Genomic DNA, 19,283 nt, shown 5'->3' with positions numbered 1-19,283 from the left:
TAGATTTTCTAGTTTATTTGCATAGAGGTGTTTATAGTATCCTCTGACATTAGTTTGTATTTCCATGGGATCAGTGGTGATGTCCCCTTTATCATTTTTATTGTGTCCATTTAATTCTCCTCTCTTTTCTTCTTTATTATTTTGGCTAGTGGTCTATCTATTTTGTTAATCTTTTCATAAAACCAGCTCCTGGATTAATTGATTTTTTGAAGGGTTTTTCATGTCTCTATCTCCTTCAGTTCTGCTCTGATCTTAGTTATTTCTTGTCTTCTGCTATCTTTTGAATTTGTTTGCTCTTGCTTCTCTAGTTCTTTTAATTGTGATTTTAGCATGTCGATTTTAGATCTTTCTCACTTTATCCTGTGTTGCACATTTTTTAAAAATGTAAAAAAGCATTCTTAGCTCAAGGGCTGTATAAAACAGCCCGTAGGTCTGTGTTTTGCCAACCTACGCAATAATGAAAGGATGTCTAATTAGGATACCACCATATAATCAAATCCTGAGATTCTATTATTAAATTTATCACACGGAAACTCTTTGGACAGGAGTGAGAATTATATTTCTCACCAACACAGTGGCAGCCAGCCTCTAATGTGACCCCCAATGATATCTGTCTCCTGGTATTCACATCATTATATCACCCCCTCCCACACTCTACCAGGGTTAGTCTGTATGATCAATGGAATACAGCAGAAAAGGCAAAAGATAACAGCTTTCGTCTTGGGCACTCTCTTTCTGTTGGATCACTGACCATAGGGAAGCCAGCTACTGTGTTTTGAGGATACTCAGGCAGTCTACAGAAAAGCTCATGTGGTAAGGAACTGATGTTTCCAGCCCATAGCCAGTGAGGCCTGGCAGCAACCACACGAATGAGCTTGGAATCCACCCCCAGCCAAGCCTCAAGGTGACTGCAGCACTGACTACTATCTTGACTATGGGCTGTGAAAAACCCTGAGCCAGAGGCACCCAGCTAAGCTGCTTCCAGATTCCTGACCCACAGAAACTCCGCGATGATAAATACTTGTTTTAAACTGTTGATTTTGGAATAACTTGTTAGAGAGCAACAGACAACCAACACAAACACCATCACACAGTCAGACTTCACAATGGTACTCACCTCCATTGGATATATAAAAGTCTGTGCAGTTGCTCCAGCCATGGAACCAGAAATAAATCTCTCAAATGTTCCAATCTTTTGTCCTTCTTCAGTAAGTAACTTCTTGTACTGTATAAATAAGTTTTAAAATGCACATTACTACCTGCCGTGGACTGAGCTGCACCCCCACCAAACTCATATGTTGAAGCCCTAACCTCCCATGTGATGGTATTAGGAGATGAGGCTTCTAGATTAGGGTTATGAGGATGGGGCCCTTATGAAAGGATCAGTGTTCTTATAAGAGCAGACACCAGGGGGCTCACTCTCTCTCTCTCTCCCCTCACATGTGCACCAAGAAAAGACCATGTGAGCACACACCAGCTGTCTACAAGCTGGGAAGAGAATCTCACTAGAAATCAAACTGGCTTGGCCCTTGATCTTAGGCATTCTAGCCTCCGAAACTGTGAGAAATGAATTTCCTCTGTTGATTCCACACACTCTGTGGTATTTTATGGCAGCCCAAGCCAACTAGACAATCCTAGAATACAAATCGGCTCCTAGAAATCAATAAATTGACAAATGGGATGATGTGTCTCGAAATGTATATACTGCATTAGTAATACGTAGCAGAAGAGCAAGGCCTAAATGCTACTACACACAGTTACTGGACAGTGGTTTTCAAGTCAGATTTCTACAGAACACAGATGTCTCCCAGGTTGGACCAAGTTGTTCCTTTGCTGAAACAGCATAACAGCATTCTTCCCCAGATGTACAGAAAATACAAGGTTAATCAAGTTTTCACAGTGTTTGGATAGTTTCCCCACAGTTTTTAAAAGATGAGTTTATTTTCACCAGTGCAAATAAAACGAATAAATAGGTGACAAACAAATATTAACACAACAATTTATAAAAACAGTTTTTGCAGGTAATACATAGAATTATACTAACCTATCAAGCCCAGCATCTCCCTGGCTATCAGTACTAAAGTGACCCAACATAGCTAACTGGACCAAGGGTGGAAATATGACCCCAAAACAGCCAAAATAGTGACTGGCCAGGATATTAATATCATGGGATTGAGAGTCAGGCAGACCTGGGCTGGAACCCAGGCTAGACTGCAATGGTGTGATCTCAGCTCACTGCAACCTCTGTCTCTCGAGCTCAAGTGATCCTCCCACCTCAGCCTCCAGAGCACAGGCACACACCCCCAAGCCCAACTAATTTTTATATTTTTTGTAGAAATGGGGTTTTGCCATGTTGCCCAGGCTGGTCTTGAACTCCTGGGCTCAAGCAAACTACCTCTCAAAGTGCTGGGATTAGAGGCATGAGCCACCACGCCCAGCTCCCCTTCATCTTAATGGCTTGAGATTGAGGCAAATTGAGCTCAAATTCCAGTCTGGCAGTTCTGTCTTTTCATTCACTTAGTAAGAGTTTCCTGGCACTGGGCAAGGTGCTAGGAATACAAGTAGCCACTGCCTAAGGAAGCTCACAGTCTCACCAAGAAGATAAGTGCAGAGAACATCAGAATTCAGTGTGAAAGTGCTGTAACAAAAAGAAATTAAAACAGAAGCATTCCCGGAGGAACTAACTCCTGAGTAAGGTACTAAAGGACATTCCCCACCCTATGACATATAGAAAGAGGAAGGGTGTGTGTGCGTTGCTGAAGCAGGGTCAGGAGACAGGGAGTAGCAGAAAGATGACGTGCATGGTGGATATGTTGAGTGTGAGGCACTCCTAGGACATGCAAGCAGAGATGCTGAAACACACAGTACACAGGTAGATCTACGGTGTTGAGATAAAGAGAAAGATAATGGAGTGGAACGCAGTCAGTACAGAGATGGCAGCTGAAACCATGAGAACACTATCCCACACTACCACCCTGTCAATGATACAATGACACTACTATGGTAATGACAACCCACAGAGAACACAGCTTTACCCCAAACTGATGATGTGTTTGACAGAGCTACACACCAGGTTGAAAAGATCTTTTTCTTAGTTTCCTAAAGTACTAGCTATTCAATGAACAAAACCTATCTGAAACTAAAAGTGAGCTAGTTACATACTCTGGGAAATTTGAGAATATATACAGCCTATTTACCCTGAAGTAATTTAGAACCCACTGAGAAAACAATGGATTTTCCATCATCCAATGAAAAATGGGATATTCTGCAATTCAGCACTCGAGGGAGGCGAGACAGGGGAGGAACTGGTTTTGGTTGAGATGATTAGGATATGCTTCTCACAGGAAGGTGGCTTTTAGAGAGCCCCGAGGGATGAATGGACCTTCAGCAGGACAGGAGAAAGCGGCACCATAGGCCCAGAGCCCATAAGAACACTACACCACACTGTGTAGACAGCTTTCTCTTGATGTCTAAGAAAGTTAGTGTGCAGAAATCACAATACTATAAAGAGGTCTTAGGAAGGAGCTTGGGTGGACAGAAGCAGAGGATGCCTGCTGGTGGTATCCAAGGTAAGAATCTGACAAACGACATAAAGTAAAATATGCATATTTGTTTGTAATACCCATGGACTTTCTTTTTTTTTTTTTTGAGACGGAGTCTTGCTCTGTCGCCCGGGCTGGAGTGCAGTGGCCGGATCTCAGCTCACTGCAAGCTCCGCCTCCCGGGTTTACGCCATTCTCGTGCCTCAGCCTCCAGAGTAGCTGGGACTACAGGCGCCCGCCATCTCGCCCGGCTAGTTTTTTGCATTTTTAGTACAGATGGGGTTTCACCGTGTTAGCCAGGATGGTCTCCATCTCCTGACCTCGTGATTCGCCCGTCTCGGCCTCCCAAAGTGCTGGGATTACAGGCTTGAGCCACCGCGCCCGGCAATGGACTTTCAAAAATACTAAACTTCTTGCATACTGAAATAACTGCACTGAGTATTTGTTTATTTTAGGCTCTGGCTTTCCTATCATAAAATCCAAGTATGAAGTCAGAATAACCTACGGGTATCTCAAACATTAGCCCTTAATAATCATGATTTGAATCTTCAAACCTTCACATAAGGAAAACAACCTTCCCAAGGATACGTTCTCATTAATATCCTGGAGACTAGATTCTCTTTAAATTTTTTTTTTTTTTTTTTTTTGCTTCTCTATTTCCCAGGCAAAGAAAAAGGATACCATAATCTTCTCAAGAGTATTCTGTTGCTCAAGAACAAAACACTCTCCAGAATAATCTAAAATCTACATAATACAAAAACTATGGGGGTGGGGAGTTGAATTTCAAGGCCCTTACAGTCCTTGATAAACAACAATGGAATAAATAATGGAAAAAGTAATCTGTGGCTGCTCAACTAGACAGTTCTGCCAATGACCACAAAGAGAACCCAAACTCTAAAACTTACCTCTGTACTTCCCCTTTACATTGAGTTAGGCTGAAGCAATAGCTCAAAAAATTCAAGTTAACAAAAGTCAACAGAGAAGTGATTCAGAGGTAAATGCCTTTGTTCAGTCATTCATTCATTCAACACTCACTTGGCACTTATCACATCCCAAGCTCTGTCTAGGTGCTGGAGTACATGGGGAAGAAGCCATGCCCCTGCCTTCATGGAGCTGTCACTCCAAACTCAGCTCAATTTTACAGCAATGTCAAATTACACAAAGGACTTCAACTTGTAAGTTTTCCTTCCACAGGTTAGATTGTGATATTTCCATAAAACTTACGTTAGTGTGCTGCTTCTGCTCAGAATTTAGAATGAATAAACTAAAATTCTACCCTTCCTTTAAGAACTACTTAGAAAAAAAAACTTTCTTTATAAATAATATGATGAATTAAGAATCCCCTAACTTGGTCATGAGAAATCTCTGATTTTATTTAGTCTAATCTATAAATGATATGGAGTATACGTGAAAGATTATTGTGTATTAAAACAAGAATCCCAAAAGCATTATACATTAACCTTTATTGAATCCATTTACTAACTCCTCTTTGTTAATAAATTCCATAGGTGATAAAAATTACCTGTTCATATGCCCAGAACTTAACAGCTGTCTCAGGAGCAATTTTGATGACGTTTGTACCATTTCCCCTCCAAAGGGAGCGGATCCCTCCCTCTTTTACCATCTGTCGAAAGCCACCAAATATGTTCATTTTGTCTGATTTTGAGCCATGAACCTAAAAATAAAAGCAGAATGATATAAAATGCTGGTGGCATATTACTGTTACTTTTTCTAAAGCAACCACACAATCTTTTTCAATACTGTTTCTAAATGTAAGAAGATATATTTGAAAATAAAATATAGAGGGGTTGAAAAAATAAATTATACATAATGATGGGAGGGAGTATTGCCATGATTTTAGACGCCTGTCTCTGACTCTAAAACTAAGAATAATTGGTATCTTCGGTGTGAGAAAACAGAGAGAGAAGACAAGAAGAATATTAAAATTATGAACAACCTTCGTAAGATAATATTAACTAAATTATGTATCAGGCAATGGAACACTCTTTGAAACATGAACAAGCTCAGTTAAAGAGAAATAAAAAAGTATACTGCAGGTAATAATATTATATTATTATATTATATCATATATACTGCAAGTAATACTGTTTATATTCTTGAGGACAGGGAGTAGTATCTTACAAGTAGTATCTTACTCCCTGTCCTCACGAAGTAGTACACACATGAACTGTAAATGGGTCTGAAATGGTTTGGATATTGTGTATATCAGGGTTACAAACACTGGAACGCATACAGCCTGAAACCAAAAATAAAAATTGTACCTTCTTTGGCATTTGAGGCCTCTCTAGCAAATAAATTCATTACAACATGTACCCATCCTGTGAATACTGATAAATGACTTGGTTTATACTACAGATGTGGTAGTCATTTAAAAATACTATACCTTATGACCACCTACAGAAAAAACTGATTAAATCCAATACACCAAAAATAATTAAACAAATCAGGCATTCTTCTGATTGTTTCAGCTCACATAAAAGGGGTGATTACCACTAAACAGACACACACACACACACACGCACACACACGCACTCACAGAAGGGGGTGAATTCTGAAGGCCAGCCATGTGGCCAGTATGAAAACGGGGCCCAATAAGAACTCTGCACACCAAAGGCTCAGGTGAGCTTCCCTGGTTGGTCTGCAATATTCCGTGCCTAGTGTCACACAACAGTGCCAGGAAAGTAAGACATGGAGATTCCACAGGGAGAGGAGAACAGAAGCTCTGCCCTATGAGCTTCTTTACTTGACTGATTTTCATCCGTTATCTTTTCCCTGTAATAAACCATAACCAGGGATAATAAGCTTTCAGTAAGTTATGTGAGTATTTCTAGAGAAGTATTGAACCTGAAGGTTGACTTCGGAAACTCCTCACATTTGCAGAAACTAAATTCCAGAGAAATCCATTTTATTTTAAATAATAAACTTCACAATAAAATAGGACAAAGGAAAAAATAAATGCTTATTCAAGTTCTCTAAAAGTCAAGTTACTACTATTCCTAAAGAAAAACACACACCAATCCCCTCTCCTTTTCCTTGAAAGCATTAGCTTTGCCCCTAAATAAATTTTGGGATTTGGGTACATTCTGAAGGAATGCTAGCTTAAAATACTGTCAGAAACCTTTTTGTCCAGAAATCTATGGACAAATGTAAAAACTGCTGACCATAAGTATAACAAAGTTTTAAAAATATTTTGTAAACTACTACTATGTTCCAATAGGTTATTCCAGTGTACCAGACATTTTCACATACCTGATATTGTTTGATTCTCACAACCATTCTTGTTAGATATTCTTATCCCCATCCCAGAATGAAGGAAAATGAGACCACAGAGGTTTCATGCAGCATGAGAACCAAGAGCACTGGAGGCAAAGATACTCCATTCCCCCTCTCATTTGTGGTAAAGGAAAAGTTAATTCTCTGGGCCTCAGATTCCCCCTGGAAAAATGATAAAATACCTACTTCACTGGGCTGCTGCAAGCATTAACTGGCTTACCACAATAAGCAAATACATATTAATTATTTTCCTTTCCCTCTTTCCACTCTGGCCAGCCCAATGCTACACTGCTAGTAAATAACAAAATCAGTCTATAAAGCCAGATCTTTTTCTGCTAACCTCAGCTTCAGAATAATTTTTAAAATTACATTGCTGGTCTAAGATTCTAGATTTCAGAAATACTTTACTTTTGATAAAGTATATAAAAAGGAAGGAAACTATAAATAAGGAGAATCCTACAAGAATAGCTAGCGATATTATTTAAATTAAACGTTTGAATAGTCATAGAATGCCAAAGATTAAAAGTTCATTACATACACGTACTAACAATCTAAGGTTTGGTACACTGCCATACTTACATGGACTGAATTCAGAGTTAACAGCAACAAAACAGATTTATTTTTTAGGGTATAAAAGATTATTACTGAGAAATTTTAAAACTTCTTTTTCAAAGCACCACATTTCTCACTGTTTCAGAATATTTAGGGCAAACCTGGACACACGATAATAAAGTTCACCTGCATCATGATTTTCAGACGGTCCAAAGGGGCAGTGCTTGTTCGAGAGACGGCACCAGCAATGCCTCCTGCCAAAAGCTGCCTCCACCATTGTCCGGATTTTTTTTCATCTTCTGTGAATTCATCTGGAATAGTTAAGCTATCCCCTATGTCAATTCCCTATTAAAATGAAAAAAAGATCCCCTTAGTTAAAAATATATAATCCCAGAAGACGTTTCTGTTTTAGAGAGAATCGTATGTTATTTTACTGTTAATATGAACTTCACTCCCTAGAATTTATACTAAACCAATATGAGCATAAAGATTATGTCTTCTATTCACAATGAACAATGTACAGTATCAGTTCACAAGAAATGAAAATAAACAGTAATTACAAATATACAAAACCAACAGTTACAACTTTCTTTCATCACAGATTCACGGTATCTTTTCTTCTCTAGGTCTAGGTTAGAATGAAAGGGCAGCATTTTATCAGGTATAGTCCATCTTTTTTACTGCAACCACTTTTCATAAGGCTAGAAAACCAATTGGTGATGACATCTTTTAAGAAATTAGTTCATCAGTTCTTAAACAATACTTCCTTTATCTCAAATTTATATCCACATTACACTTTATACCATGATGTTTTAAATATGTAAATAAAAATTAAAACTGTGTATGTGAATACCCCTAAACTCATTTTCTACTGTTTATAAAAATATTTTTATAAATCTGACTTGTCACTTAAAACATGCAATAGATTCCATATAAAATTTAGCTAATGGAGAGGTATTGTTTCAAATCATCACCCCTTCAACCTATTCTACATTACTATAGCTTGAGAGAAACAACTCTACAATAATATTTTTACAATTCTATTATCTAAATTGTTTTGGCATAAAATTTTTTTTACAAGCAAGAGTGCAAGGGGAAGGAGCTATCCTACTATCCTATGGTAGTAACCCTCTCTTCCTTCATTTTACCATCAATAAAATGGAGATACGATTGTAGTCTCAACTGTTACCAACTACCTTAAAAAATACAGTAAGAATTATGTAAATAAAACTTCACATAGTGTAAAATTTATCTAGGCAACTGAACTACTAGTATATTATTTTATACTCATAGCTGAGAAGGCACTAATCGCCAACAATTTTAAAATGCTTTATGTAAGCTTAGGCATTGTTACTAGTGGCAATGTGAACTCCTGACTTCATTTAATGCATATTTAATTTAGTAAAATCTTAAGTGCATAGAAGACAATCCCATTAAGAAAAAAGAAAAAGGCTGGGCGTGGTGGCGCCGCCTGTAATCCCAACCCTTTGGGAGGCCGAGGCGGGCGGATTACAAGGTCAGGCAATAGAGACCATCCTGGCTAACATGCTGAAACTCCGTCTGTACTAAAAATACAAAAAATTACCCGGGCGTGGTGGTGGGCACCTGTAGTCCCAGCTACTTGGGAGGCTGAGGCAGTAGAATGGCGTGAACCCAAGAGGCGGAGGTTGCAGTGAGCCGAGATCGCACCACTGCACTCCAGCCTGGGCAGCAGAGTGAGACTAAGTCTCAAAAAAAAAACAAAAACAAAAACCTCCAGAGAGTTCCCAATGGTTTCAGGAGCAGATTACATAATAATAGAACTTGGTTTACATCAGTATGCATAATATTAATGAAACAATCAAAATTTGAAAGTTTTGTGGAAAACAAACTGGTATGAAATGCTAAGCAGATGAAGCAAAAAGATTCTATAACCTTTAATGAATATTGTAAGTGCCTTAAGCCAGAGATAAATCTAGGCAATCTGACCAAACAAGGACACAGATCCTTAGCAACCATGAGGTGCTGAGATTATTTGGCCAATACGCCTGTAATCCCAGCACTTTGGGAGGCCGAGATGGGTGGATCACGAGGTCAGGAGATCGAGACCATCCTGGCTAACATGGTGAAACCCCGTCTCTACTAAAAAATACAAAAACTAGCCGGGCGAGGTGGCGGGCGCCTGTAATCCCAGCTACTCGGGAGGCTGAGGCAGGAGAATGGCATGAACCCGGGAGGCGGAGCTTGCAGTGAACTGAGATGGCTCCACTGCACCAACCTGGGCCACAGAGTGAGACTCCGTCTCAAAAAAAAAAAAAAAAAAGTAAAAGGCTACAACTTGTACACTTCCCTATGGCAGAATACTTAAATGCCGATAAAAGCTAGACAGCTTATTCATCAAGGTGGTACTTCTTCCAAGTTTTCAGAATGGACATTTATGCAGTCTTAGTTTTTTTGTTTTTTGTTTTTTTTAAATAACTCTATAAATCTATGCCTAATAGAATAAATAGAACTCTACAGGTTAAGAAGCTACTGGGACTCAGGTATCCTGGTCCATAAGTGTTACAGAGTGTTCTTGGTTGATAACTGTACCTATGGTTTATAGCTCCAAATAAGTATAAATACATAAAATATACTTACTGTAGAATGTTTCCAGAAACGGATAATTTCCTCAATGTCTGTAACAGGATTAAATAAGAAGTAGTCTCTCCATTCATTCCAGTCCACTGTCATTGTCCCATCAGCATCAATGCTGAAATTTAAAAAAAAAGATCAAAGAACAAAACTAAATTGATAAATAAAACTAACAATACTGGCCACTTTACAGAATGACAGTTCCTTTTCTAACATAATATTCTTATTAAATTAAAAAACCCCATCCACAAATATAGGTTGTTGGAAATGGCAGCAAGCATTTTATGGTCCTGTTAGATAGTTTTAATTATCTAGATAAAAATGGGTCCCAAAATTACAGCCAGCTCGCCAAAGACTACTTTCAGCACTCTGTCAAACTCTGCCAATGAGCTACAAAACACAAAAACTGAAAGATAAAATATTGAAAGGTGGTAATGAATAGATTCACTATCCATTTTTTCATGCACTTAGTGGATCATGAAGATAATTCTTAATGTTCTATTGCAACATTTGAATGTAGTTTTGAAATATACTCAAAACATGTTATCAATTTCCTCCAAGTTAGGAAAATTAAAAAATTAACAGTGATTGTAAAAAATCAAACTCTCAGTGACTGTGCCTTTGAGTCTTAAGAAATCCTGGCACCTCATTTTCAATCTTAAAATTAACATATTGTAGTCTTAAATATTTATCATTAATATTTGGCTTGTTTTACAAGTTTATTGCTAATTAATGCCATTTGTATCTGTTTTCTCCTAAGAGAAATTCCAAATGTGCCAGGATTTTGACTGTTTTATTCCCTTCCTTCGGCCACCTCTTACAGCGGCTGGCACAAAGAAGGTGCTCATTTATTTACTGAATTAATGGATGTCTCTAAAGAAAAAGCTTTGGTGCATCCTACAAATTTTATTCTATAATTAGTATGAAAATGACGCAAAAGCATAGCAGTCAAATAAAATGCAATTTTCAGATATTCATTATTGTGTTTTCTAGTGTCATTTTTTATTTAGACCTGCACATGGGAAATTACACTTAAACTTTCACTTGTCCCAGCACAGAGGTATATCTGCATAAGAGTCCTAGTCACTACTTATGTTTATAGTATTACTCTGGGTTGCAATATTTATAGCTTTATTTATATCACTATTTTCTACTTTAATGTAATTGTTTGTTGCCTGACCCCACCACCCAACCTCCCACACATAAGCAGCCTGCACAAGGCAAGGATTTTTTTTTTATTTCATTCAAAGTTATAACCAAGGTTTCTAAAACAGTGCCTGCCACCGAGTATTTACTGAATAAATAAATGAATTACAAACTCTGTAGCTTAAAACCACAGAACATTTAGTGTACTGACAAACTTCTTAGATAAGATAGTCTTGCTGTGGGTATAACTTGCATTTCCCTTCAAATCACCAAAGATGTTGAGCATCTCTTACCATGTTCATTTGCTATTGCTGTTTCTTCCATGTAAAATATGCTGTTCATGTCTTTGCCCATTTTTCTAACAGGTTGTTTATCTTTTTCTTATTTATGTAATTCTTTATATTGTTCATTCTAATCCTTCAAGTTATAAGTTGGCAAATACCTTCTCTTTGTCTTTCCACTCTATGCTGTCCAAGTACAGATGCTCTTGATTTTAATGTTGCTGAATTTAATCTTTTTAATGCAGTTGAATTCAGTCTTTTCATTTCTGTGTATGGCTTTTTGTATCTTGTTTTTAAAATAAATTCTTCCCTACACTGAGATAAAGATATTTCTTCCCCACCACCTCAAGCTGTTATAGTTTAACTTTCATGTTTAGGTTGATGTTTGTGTATGGTAAGAGACAGGTATCCCAATTTCCTGTTTGTCTGCACAAGCATGAGCATGAGCATCATCTATTGCATACACTCTCCTTTTCCCAAAGTTTTGTGAAGCTACTTCTTTCATGTAACAAATCCAAAATATGGATGGGTCTGTTTCTGGGCTCTCTATTATGTTCCACTTGTTAACTTGTCTGTTTCTGTAGAAATAGCACTGACTTGGTTATGGCTTAGTAACAACCCTTGGTATCCGATAGGGCAGGCCCCTGGCTCCTTACAGTTCTTCAGGAATATCCTGGATATTCTTAGGTCTTTGCTCTTTGATATAAATTTGAGACTCAGCTTGACAAGTTCCTCAAAAAAAAACCAGGTGGGTTTTTTTCAATGGCATTGAATCTCTATTACCAATTTGGAGATAATATACATATTTTCTATACCGAGTCTTCTTTAATGTCTTCTAATAAATTTCGTTAAGTTGCTCTTATAAATACATTGATTGTGGTATATTTTTTAATACAGCTGATTCAGTTTGCTAATATTTTCTTTAAATTTTACATATAAGTCATAGGTATCTTGGTCTATACTTTCGCTGTTTCATATACTGTCTGCTTGTGGTGTTATAGTTATAATGATCTAGAAAGGATACGATAGTGTACTTCTACACCCTGGAAATGTTTGTACATCTGTTCTTTAATCATTTGCAAGAACCATCTGGGGCTAACGTTTTGTTTATGAGAACATTTTAAATTACTGATCCAATCTCTTCAATTGCTTAGGTACTATCAGCTATTTCTTCTTGATTCAGTCCCAGTAAGTTCCATTTTTCTAGAAATTCATCTACTTTGTCTGTTTTCAAATTTATTGGCATTAATAATTCATAATATTTTATTAGTTTTTTAAAAGTTCTTAGGTGTCTCTTTGTAACTGAACATGATTTACTTACATCTCATTTGTCTTTTTTCTTCATCAATCTTTCCAGAGGCTTGCCTTTTCCAACAAACAGCTTCTGGCTTTGTTGATCCTGTTACTGCATCTTTGCTATATATTCTTTATTACCTCCTTCCTCCTACCTTCTTTGAGATTATTCCAGTTTCTCTCCCCTAACTTAGCACATTAGTTTTCAGACTTAATTATTTTCCAATAAAAGTTTTCAGACTATAAAATTCCTACAAGTGCCATCTTAGAAATACTCCATAAGTTTTAATGTTTTCAAGTCAACGTGTCCTTGAATTTCCACTTATGATTTCCTTTGACCCACAAGTTGAGAAGTGTATATCACATTTTAAAATATTGGCATTTTTATAATTTATATCTGTAATTGACTTCTACTTTAACACACAATGGTCAGAGAAAGTAGTTCTTGTGATATCGGTTCTTTGAAATGTGTTGAACCTGGCTTTACCGCCTACTATGAAATCAATTTTTATACATGTGCCATATGCACCTAAGAAAAAATATTTTTTCTAATTTTTTGATGCAAGGTCCTATTACATGCCCATTAAATCAAGCTTATGTATTTAAAATTTTTTGTCTTCATTAAAGTTTTTCTCTGCTTGACCTATCAAATACAGGAAGAACTGTGTTAAACTCTCTCACCACTGTGATGGATTTGCCAATTTATCCCCAGAATTTTATCAACCAGCTTAAAAATTTTATATCCTCATACCGAATTTTAAAACGTGGTGACACTCTATTTTTACTAATGTTTTTACTATATAATCTATTATGAATAGATTATTAATAATAATTAATATTAAAATAGTTGATATTAACATAGCTATCCCATAGCTGATATTAACATAGCTACCCCAGCTTTTTTTTGGTTAGTAGGACTTTATTTTGCTTGTTCTTTCATCTGACAATCTCTACCTTCTGACAAAATTTACATTAATTTTTATTAATTGAAGACTAAACTGAGAAAGTTCTAACTGATCAAAAGGCGATTATCTCCTAACTTACTCATCACTCACCTCAAACCCCCACGGAAACAGGGTAAGAACTTTATTTAGCCTGCCCCATTTGAGAATGGAAATGAAGGGAAATCATGCCCCAGCATTACTGCAGGGCACATTTTAGTGGAGTTTTACTGCGCTTGAATTTATTTCTCACATCTTACCTATTGCTTTCTAATTATCTCTTTCTTTCTATGTTTTTCCCTCTCCTCTCTTTGTTGGATTGTTTGAATCTTATGTTTTTGCATTTATTTTCTTATTCCATTTCTTTCCTCCCTGGTTTTGAAGTTATATACTCAATTACTATAGTTTCAATCGTTTACCTTGAAATTTTACCACATACATATAACAAAGTCTAAAGTGAATGTTTGACCCCACCATCCTAAATAAGGTAACAATTTTAGAACAGTTTAAAACAAATCATCCCCTCCCCTCTTACACACTATTATTGTCTAGTATTGTAGTTGTCCTTTTTCTTAAAACCCACAAATGGGTCATTATTATCACATCCATGGCTGTTTCCAACAGACTACTGAAATAATCCATAGGCCACTAGCTAAGAGGTGGCCCACTATGGTCTAGAGAGTACCAAGAAACATTGTGTGACCCATTCTCCATATATGCTGCTTCCAGGATGTATGTGCCCTTTCCCATATGTATGTGCCCTTTCCCATACCTACCTTCAACTCACCCTTTTCAGTAGCATAATTCTACTCATTCTTTAACATATTCTTTAGGATTTTCTGAGAGTCCATTATCGTAATGTGGTAGACATAGAACTGTTAACCAGATACACATGGTCTGTGCCCTCAGTGGGAACAACAAGCACTAAACAAAAGCAAGCAATACCCAATATTCATTGAGCATTTGCCAGGCATTGTTCTAAGTACTTCCCATGTTAACTCATTTAATCCTTAAAACAAGCCCATGTATTTACTACACTCTCCATTTTACAGACAAAGAGAGGTTAAGGATTTTGTTATAGTCACAAGGCTAGTAAGTAGAGTACAATTAAGAGTTTCAACCCAGGCGTTTTAATTCCAAACTGTACTCCTAACCACTGAGATACACAAATAAGTCAATGATTACAAACCATAAGAGCCATGAAGCAGAGAAACAAGTTGCATAGACAAAGAATAACTGGAGTGAAGGGTTCCCAGGTTCTGAATAATTGTGGAGAAAGAAACCTAAAGATATGAAAATGAGAGGAAATGGGAAATGAGATGGAGATGAAAGCCTAAAAGAAAAATGAGAGCAGAAGATAATTATGATGTATGTGAAACCCGTTTCAGAGGGAATGCCTGCTTCAGCTACTTCATATCTACAGCTTCTACTGAAGAGGTGTAAGTAGGAAGCTATATTTCAACCCAGTGACTCCTCTCTCACTGTGATGACCCAGTCACAGCTATTTCAATCAACACTGTGTTAGTCTGTTTTGCGTTGTTTTAAATGAACGCCTGAGACTCAGTAATTTATAAAGAAAAGAGGCTTATGTGGCTCACAGTTCTATAGACTGTACAAGCATGGCACCAACATCTGCTCAGTTTCTGGTGAGACCTCGGGAAGCTTTTACTCATGACTGAAGGAAAAAGGTGAGCAAGTGTGTCAGATGGTGAGAGAAGGACAAGATAAATGAGGTGCCAGGCTCTTATAAACAAGCAGCTCTCATGAACTAATAGAGTTCACTTATCACCAAGCCATTAATGAAGGATCCACTCTCGTGACCAAATTAGTCCCTACTTCCAACACTGGAGGTCACATTTCAACATGAGATTTGGAGGGGACAAATACCCAAACCATATTAAGCACTATTCAGATGTTTTCCCCATGAATTCAGGTTTGGGACACAAAGAGACAGTGAAATGGAAGAAAACAAGCAGACATTTGGAGTGACATGAGTAACACTAATGGCTAAGCACTTGAGGGAAGGTCCATGATGGTTATATAACTACAGGAAACTCTGGTCACATACTGCCTTTAAAAAGTGTTTCTAACATTTTTACTGAAGAAGTATAAACATTAGTAATAATAATGATATCCCAAAAGTACAAAAAAAGTCACTAGCCATGAAAGAAATATAAATCAAAGCCACAATGAGATATCACTTCATACCAATTATATACTAGTCAGGGTTATCTAGAGAAGCAGAACCAATGGATTGTTAAAATCAAAAGAAATCAAAAGACAGTTCAGATATGGTGGCTCATGCCTGTAATCCCAGCACTTTGGTAGGGCAAGGTGGGTGGATTGCTTGAGCCCAGGATTTCAATACCAGCCTAGATGATATAGTTTGGCTGTGTCCCCACCCAAATCTCATCTTGAATTGCAGTTCCCATAATTTCTATGTGTCATGGGAGACAGCTGGTAGGAGGTAATTGAATTATGGGGAGTGCTTAACCCCATGCTGCTGTTCTCATGCTAGTGAGTGAGTTCTCACAAGATATGATGGTTTTATAGGGGCTTTTCCCTCCTTGCTCAGCACTTCTTCTTCCTGCCACTATGAGAAGGACATGTTTGCTTCCCTTTCTGCTATGACTGTAAGTTACCTGAGGCCTCCCCAGCCATGCGAAACTGTGAGTCAATTAAACGTCTTTCCTTTATAAATTACCCATTCTCAGGCAGTTCTTTATAGCAGCATGAGAAAGAACTAATACAGTAAATTGGTACCAGGAGTGGGGTGCTACTACAAGGGTACCCAAAAATGTGGAAGTGACTTTGGAACTGGGTAACAGGCAGAAGTTGGAACAGTTAGAAGGGTTCAGAAGAAGACTGGGAAAGTTTGGAACTTCTTAAGAGATGTGGAGGGCTCAGAAGGCAGAAAGATGTTGGAAAGTTTGTAACTTCCCAGAGACGTGTTGAATTGCTTTGACCAAAATGCTGATAGTAATATGGACAATGAAGTCCAAGCTGAGGTGATCTCAAAGGGAGATGAGGAACTTGTTGGGAACTGGAGCAAAGGTGACCCTTGCTATGCTTTAGCAAAGAGACTGGTGGCTTTTTGTCCCTGCCCTAGAGATCTGTGGAACTTTGAACCTAACAGAGATGATTTGGGGTATCAGGCAGAAGAAATTTCTAAGTGGCAAAGCATTCAACAGGAAGCAGAGGATAAAAGTTTGGCAAATTTGCACCCTGATGATGTGACAGAAAATAAAAATCTATTTTCTGAGGAAAAAATTCAAGCCAGCTGCAGAAATCTGCATAAGTAACAAAGAGTGAAATGTTAATCACTAAGACAATGGGGAAAATGCCTCCAGGGCACTTCAGAGGTCTTTAGGGAAGGCCCTCCCATCATAGGCCCAGAGGCCCAGGAGGAAAAAATGGTTTCATGGGCCAGGTCCAGGGCCTTGCTGATTTGTGCAGTCTCAGGACTTGGTGCCCTGCATCCCAGCCATGGCTAAAAGAAGCCAACATACAGCTCAGGCAATGGCTTCAGAAGCTGCAACCCCCAAGTCTTGGCAGCTTCCACAAGGTGTTGAGTCTGCAGGTACACAGAAGCCAAGAACTAAGGTTTGAGATCCTCTGCCTAGATTTCAGAGGATGTATGGAAAGGCCTGGATGTCCAGAAAGATGTTTGCTGCAGGGGTAGAGCCCTCAAGGAGAACCTCTGCTAGAGCAGTGCAGAAGGGAAATGTGGGGTTGGAGCCTTCACACAGAGTCCCCACTGGAGCACAGCCTAGTGGAGCTGTGAAAAGAGGACCACCATCCTTCAGAACCCAGAATAGTAGATCCACCGACAGCTTGCCACAGACACTCAACACCAGCTTGTGAAGACAGCCAGAAGGGGGTCTGTACCCTGCAAAGCCACAGGAGTAGAGATGCCTAAGGCCATGGGAGCCCACTTCTTGCATTAGCGTGAGCTGAATGTGTGACATGGAGTCAAAGGAGATCATTTTGGAGATTTAAGATTTGACTACCCCACTAGATTTCGGACTTACTTGGGGCCTGTAGCCCCTTCATTTTGGCCAATTCCTCCCATTTGGAACAAGTGTATTTAATCAATGCCTGTACCCCCATTGTATCTAGGAAGTATAATAACTACCTTGCTTTCGATTTTACAGGCTCATAGTCAGAAGGGACCTACCTTGTCTCCAATGAGACCTGTGGACTTTTAGGTTAATGCTGGGATGAGTTAAGATACTGGGGGACTGTAGGGAGGCATGATTGTGTTTTGTAATGTGAGAACATGAGATTTGGGAGGGACTAGGGGCAAAATGATATGGTTTGGCTGTGCCCTCACCCAAGTCTCATCTTGAATTATAGTTTCAATAATCCCCATATGTCATGGGAGGGACCCAGTGAGAGGTAATTGAATCATGGGGGAGGTTACCTTCATTCTGATGTTCTCATGATAGTGAGTAAGTTCTCATGAGATTTGATTATTTTATAAGGGTTTTTTTCCCTCTTTGCTAGGCACTGCTCTTCCTGCCATCATGTGAAGAAGGACGTGTTTGGTTCCCCTTCCACCAATGCTTGTAAGTTTCCTGAGGGCTCCCCAGTCAAGCAAAAGTGTGAGTCAATTAAACCTCTTTCCTTTATAAATTACCCAGTCTCAGGCAGTTCTTTATAGCAGCATGAGAATGGACTAATACACTAGGCAACATGGCAAAACCACATCTCTACCAAAAATATAAAAATTAGCCAGGCATTGTGGTACATGCCTGTGTTCCCAGGTATTCAGGAAGTGAGAGGATCAATTGAGCCAGGGAAGTTGAGGTTGCAGTGAGCCATGACTGTACCATTGCATTCCAGATGGGATGATGGGATGATAGAGCAAGACCCTGCTTCACAAAAAATTAAAATCAAAAAATCAAATGACAGACAGTAATGAGTATTGATATGGCTGTGGAGAAACTGAAACCTTCATTCATTGCTGCTGAGATTATAAAATGGTGCAGACACTTTAGAAACAGTTTGAAAGTTCTTCAAAATATTAAAGATATTTAATTAAATATTACAGAATCTCTAGACAGGCTAACTGTTGAAGGGCATTCTCAGACAAAGCCAGTCTGCAAAGACTGAAATAAGCGCCTACTTCTTCTAATGCACAGACATAAACACGTGGCCACAATCATTGACAACAATCAGGAACAAATGACATCACTAAAGAAACAAAATAAAGTACCAATGACCATCCCTAAAGAAACAGAGATGTATGAACTGACAAAGAATTCAAAATAACTGTTTTAAGAAAGCTCAGCAAACTTCAAGAAAACACAAAGAAACAATTCAATGAAATTAGGAAAATAACCAGTGACAACAATTAGAAAGGTAATAAAGAGATTGAAATAATAAAAGAAAAAAAACCAAACAGAAATCATGGAGCTGAAAAATACAATGAACAAAATTAAAATGCAATATGGGAGCATCACCTGCAGAAGTAGTCAAGAAAAAGAAAGAAATTATGAACTCAAAGGTTATTTGAAAATACACAGAGGAGAAAAAAGAATGAAAATGAATGAAGAAAGCTTACAAGATTTACGGAACAGCATCAAAAGAGCAAAGTTTTGAGTCACAGGAGTTAAAAA

General features: G+C 38.1%; 1 protein-coding gene across 1 annotated transcript in view; it reads right to left on the bottom strand.

Annotated features, from left to right (window-relative positions):
• The window catches only part of LOC117074206 (calcium-binding mitochondrial carrier protein SCaMC-1), a 55,927-nt gene that overhangs the window by 12,027 nt on the left and 24,617 nt on the right, over nt 1-19,283 (bottom strand). Inside the window, exons 4-7 of the mRNA XM_033195403.1 lie at nt 10,008-10,119; nt 7,575-7,733; nt 5,065-5,217; nt 1,118-1,225 (exon numbers count right to left, since the gene is read on the bottom strand). Of these exons, the coding sequence (XP_033051294.1) occupies nt 1,118-1,225; nt 5,065-5,217; nt 7,575-7,733; nt 10,008-10,119 (532 nt within the window). The remainder of the gene's footprint in view (nt 1-1,117; nt 1,226-5,064; nt 5,218-7,574; nt 7,734-10,007; nt 10,120-19,283) is intronic.

This window comes from Trachypithecus francoisi, unplaced genomic scaffold (genome assembly GCF_009764315.1).
Source record: "Trachypithecus francoisi isolate TF-2019V2 unplaced genomic scaffold, Tfra_2.0 Lachesis_group5, whole genome shotgun sequence".
NCBI classification, from domain to species: Eukaryota; Metazoa; Chordata; class Mammalia; order Primates; family Cercopithecidae; genus Trachypithecus; species Trachypithecus francoisi.
Note: the sequence above shows the minus strand (reverse complement) of the source record. Positions and strands in the feature narration are given on the sequence as shown.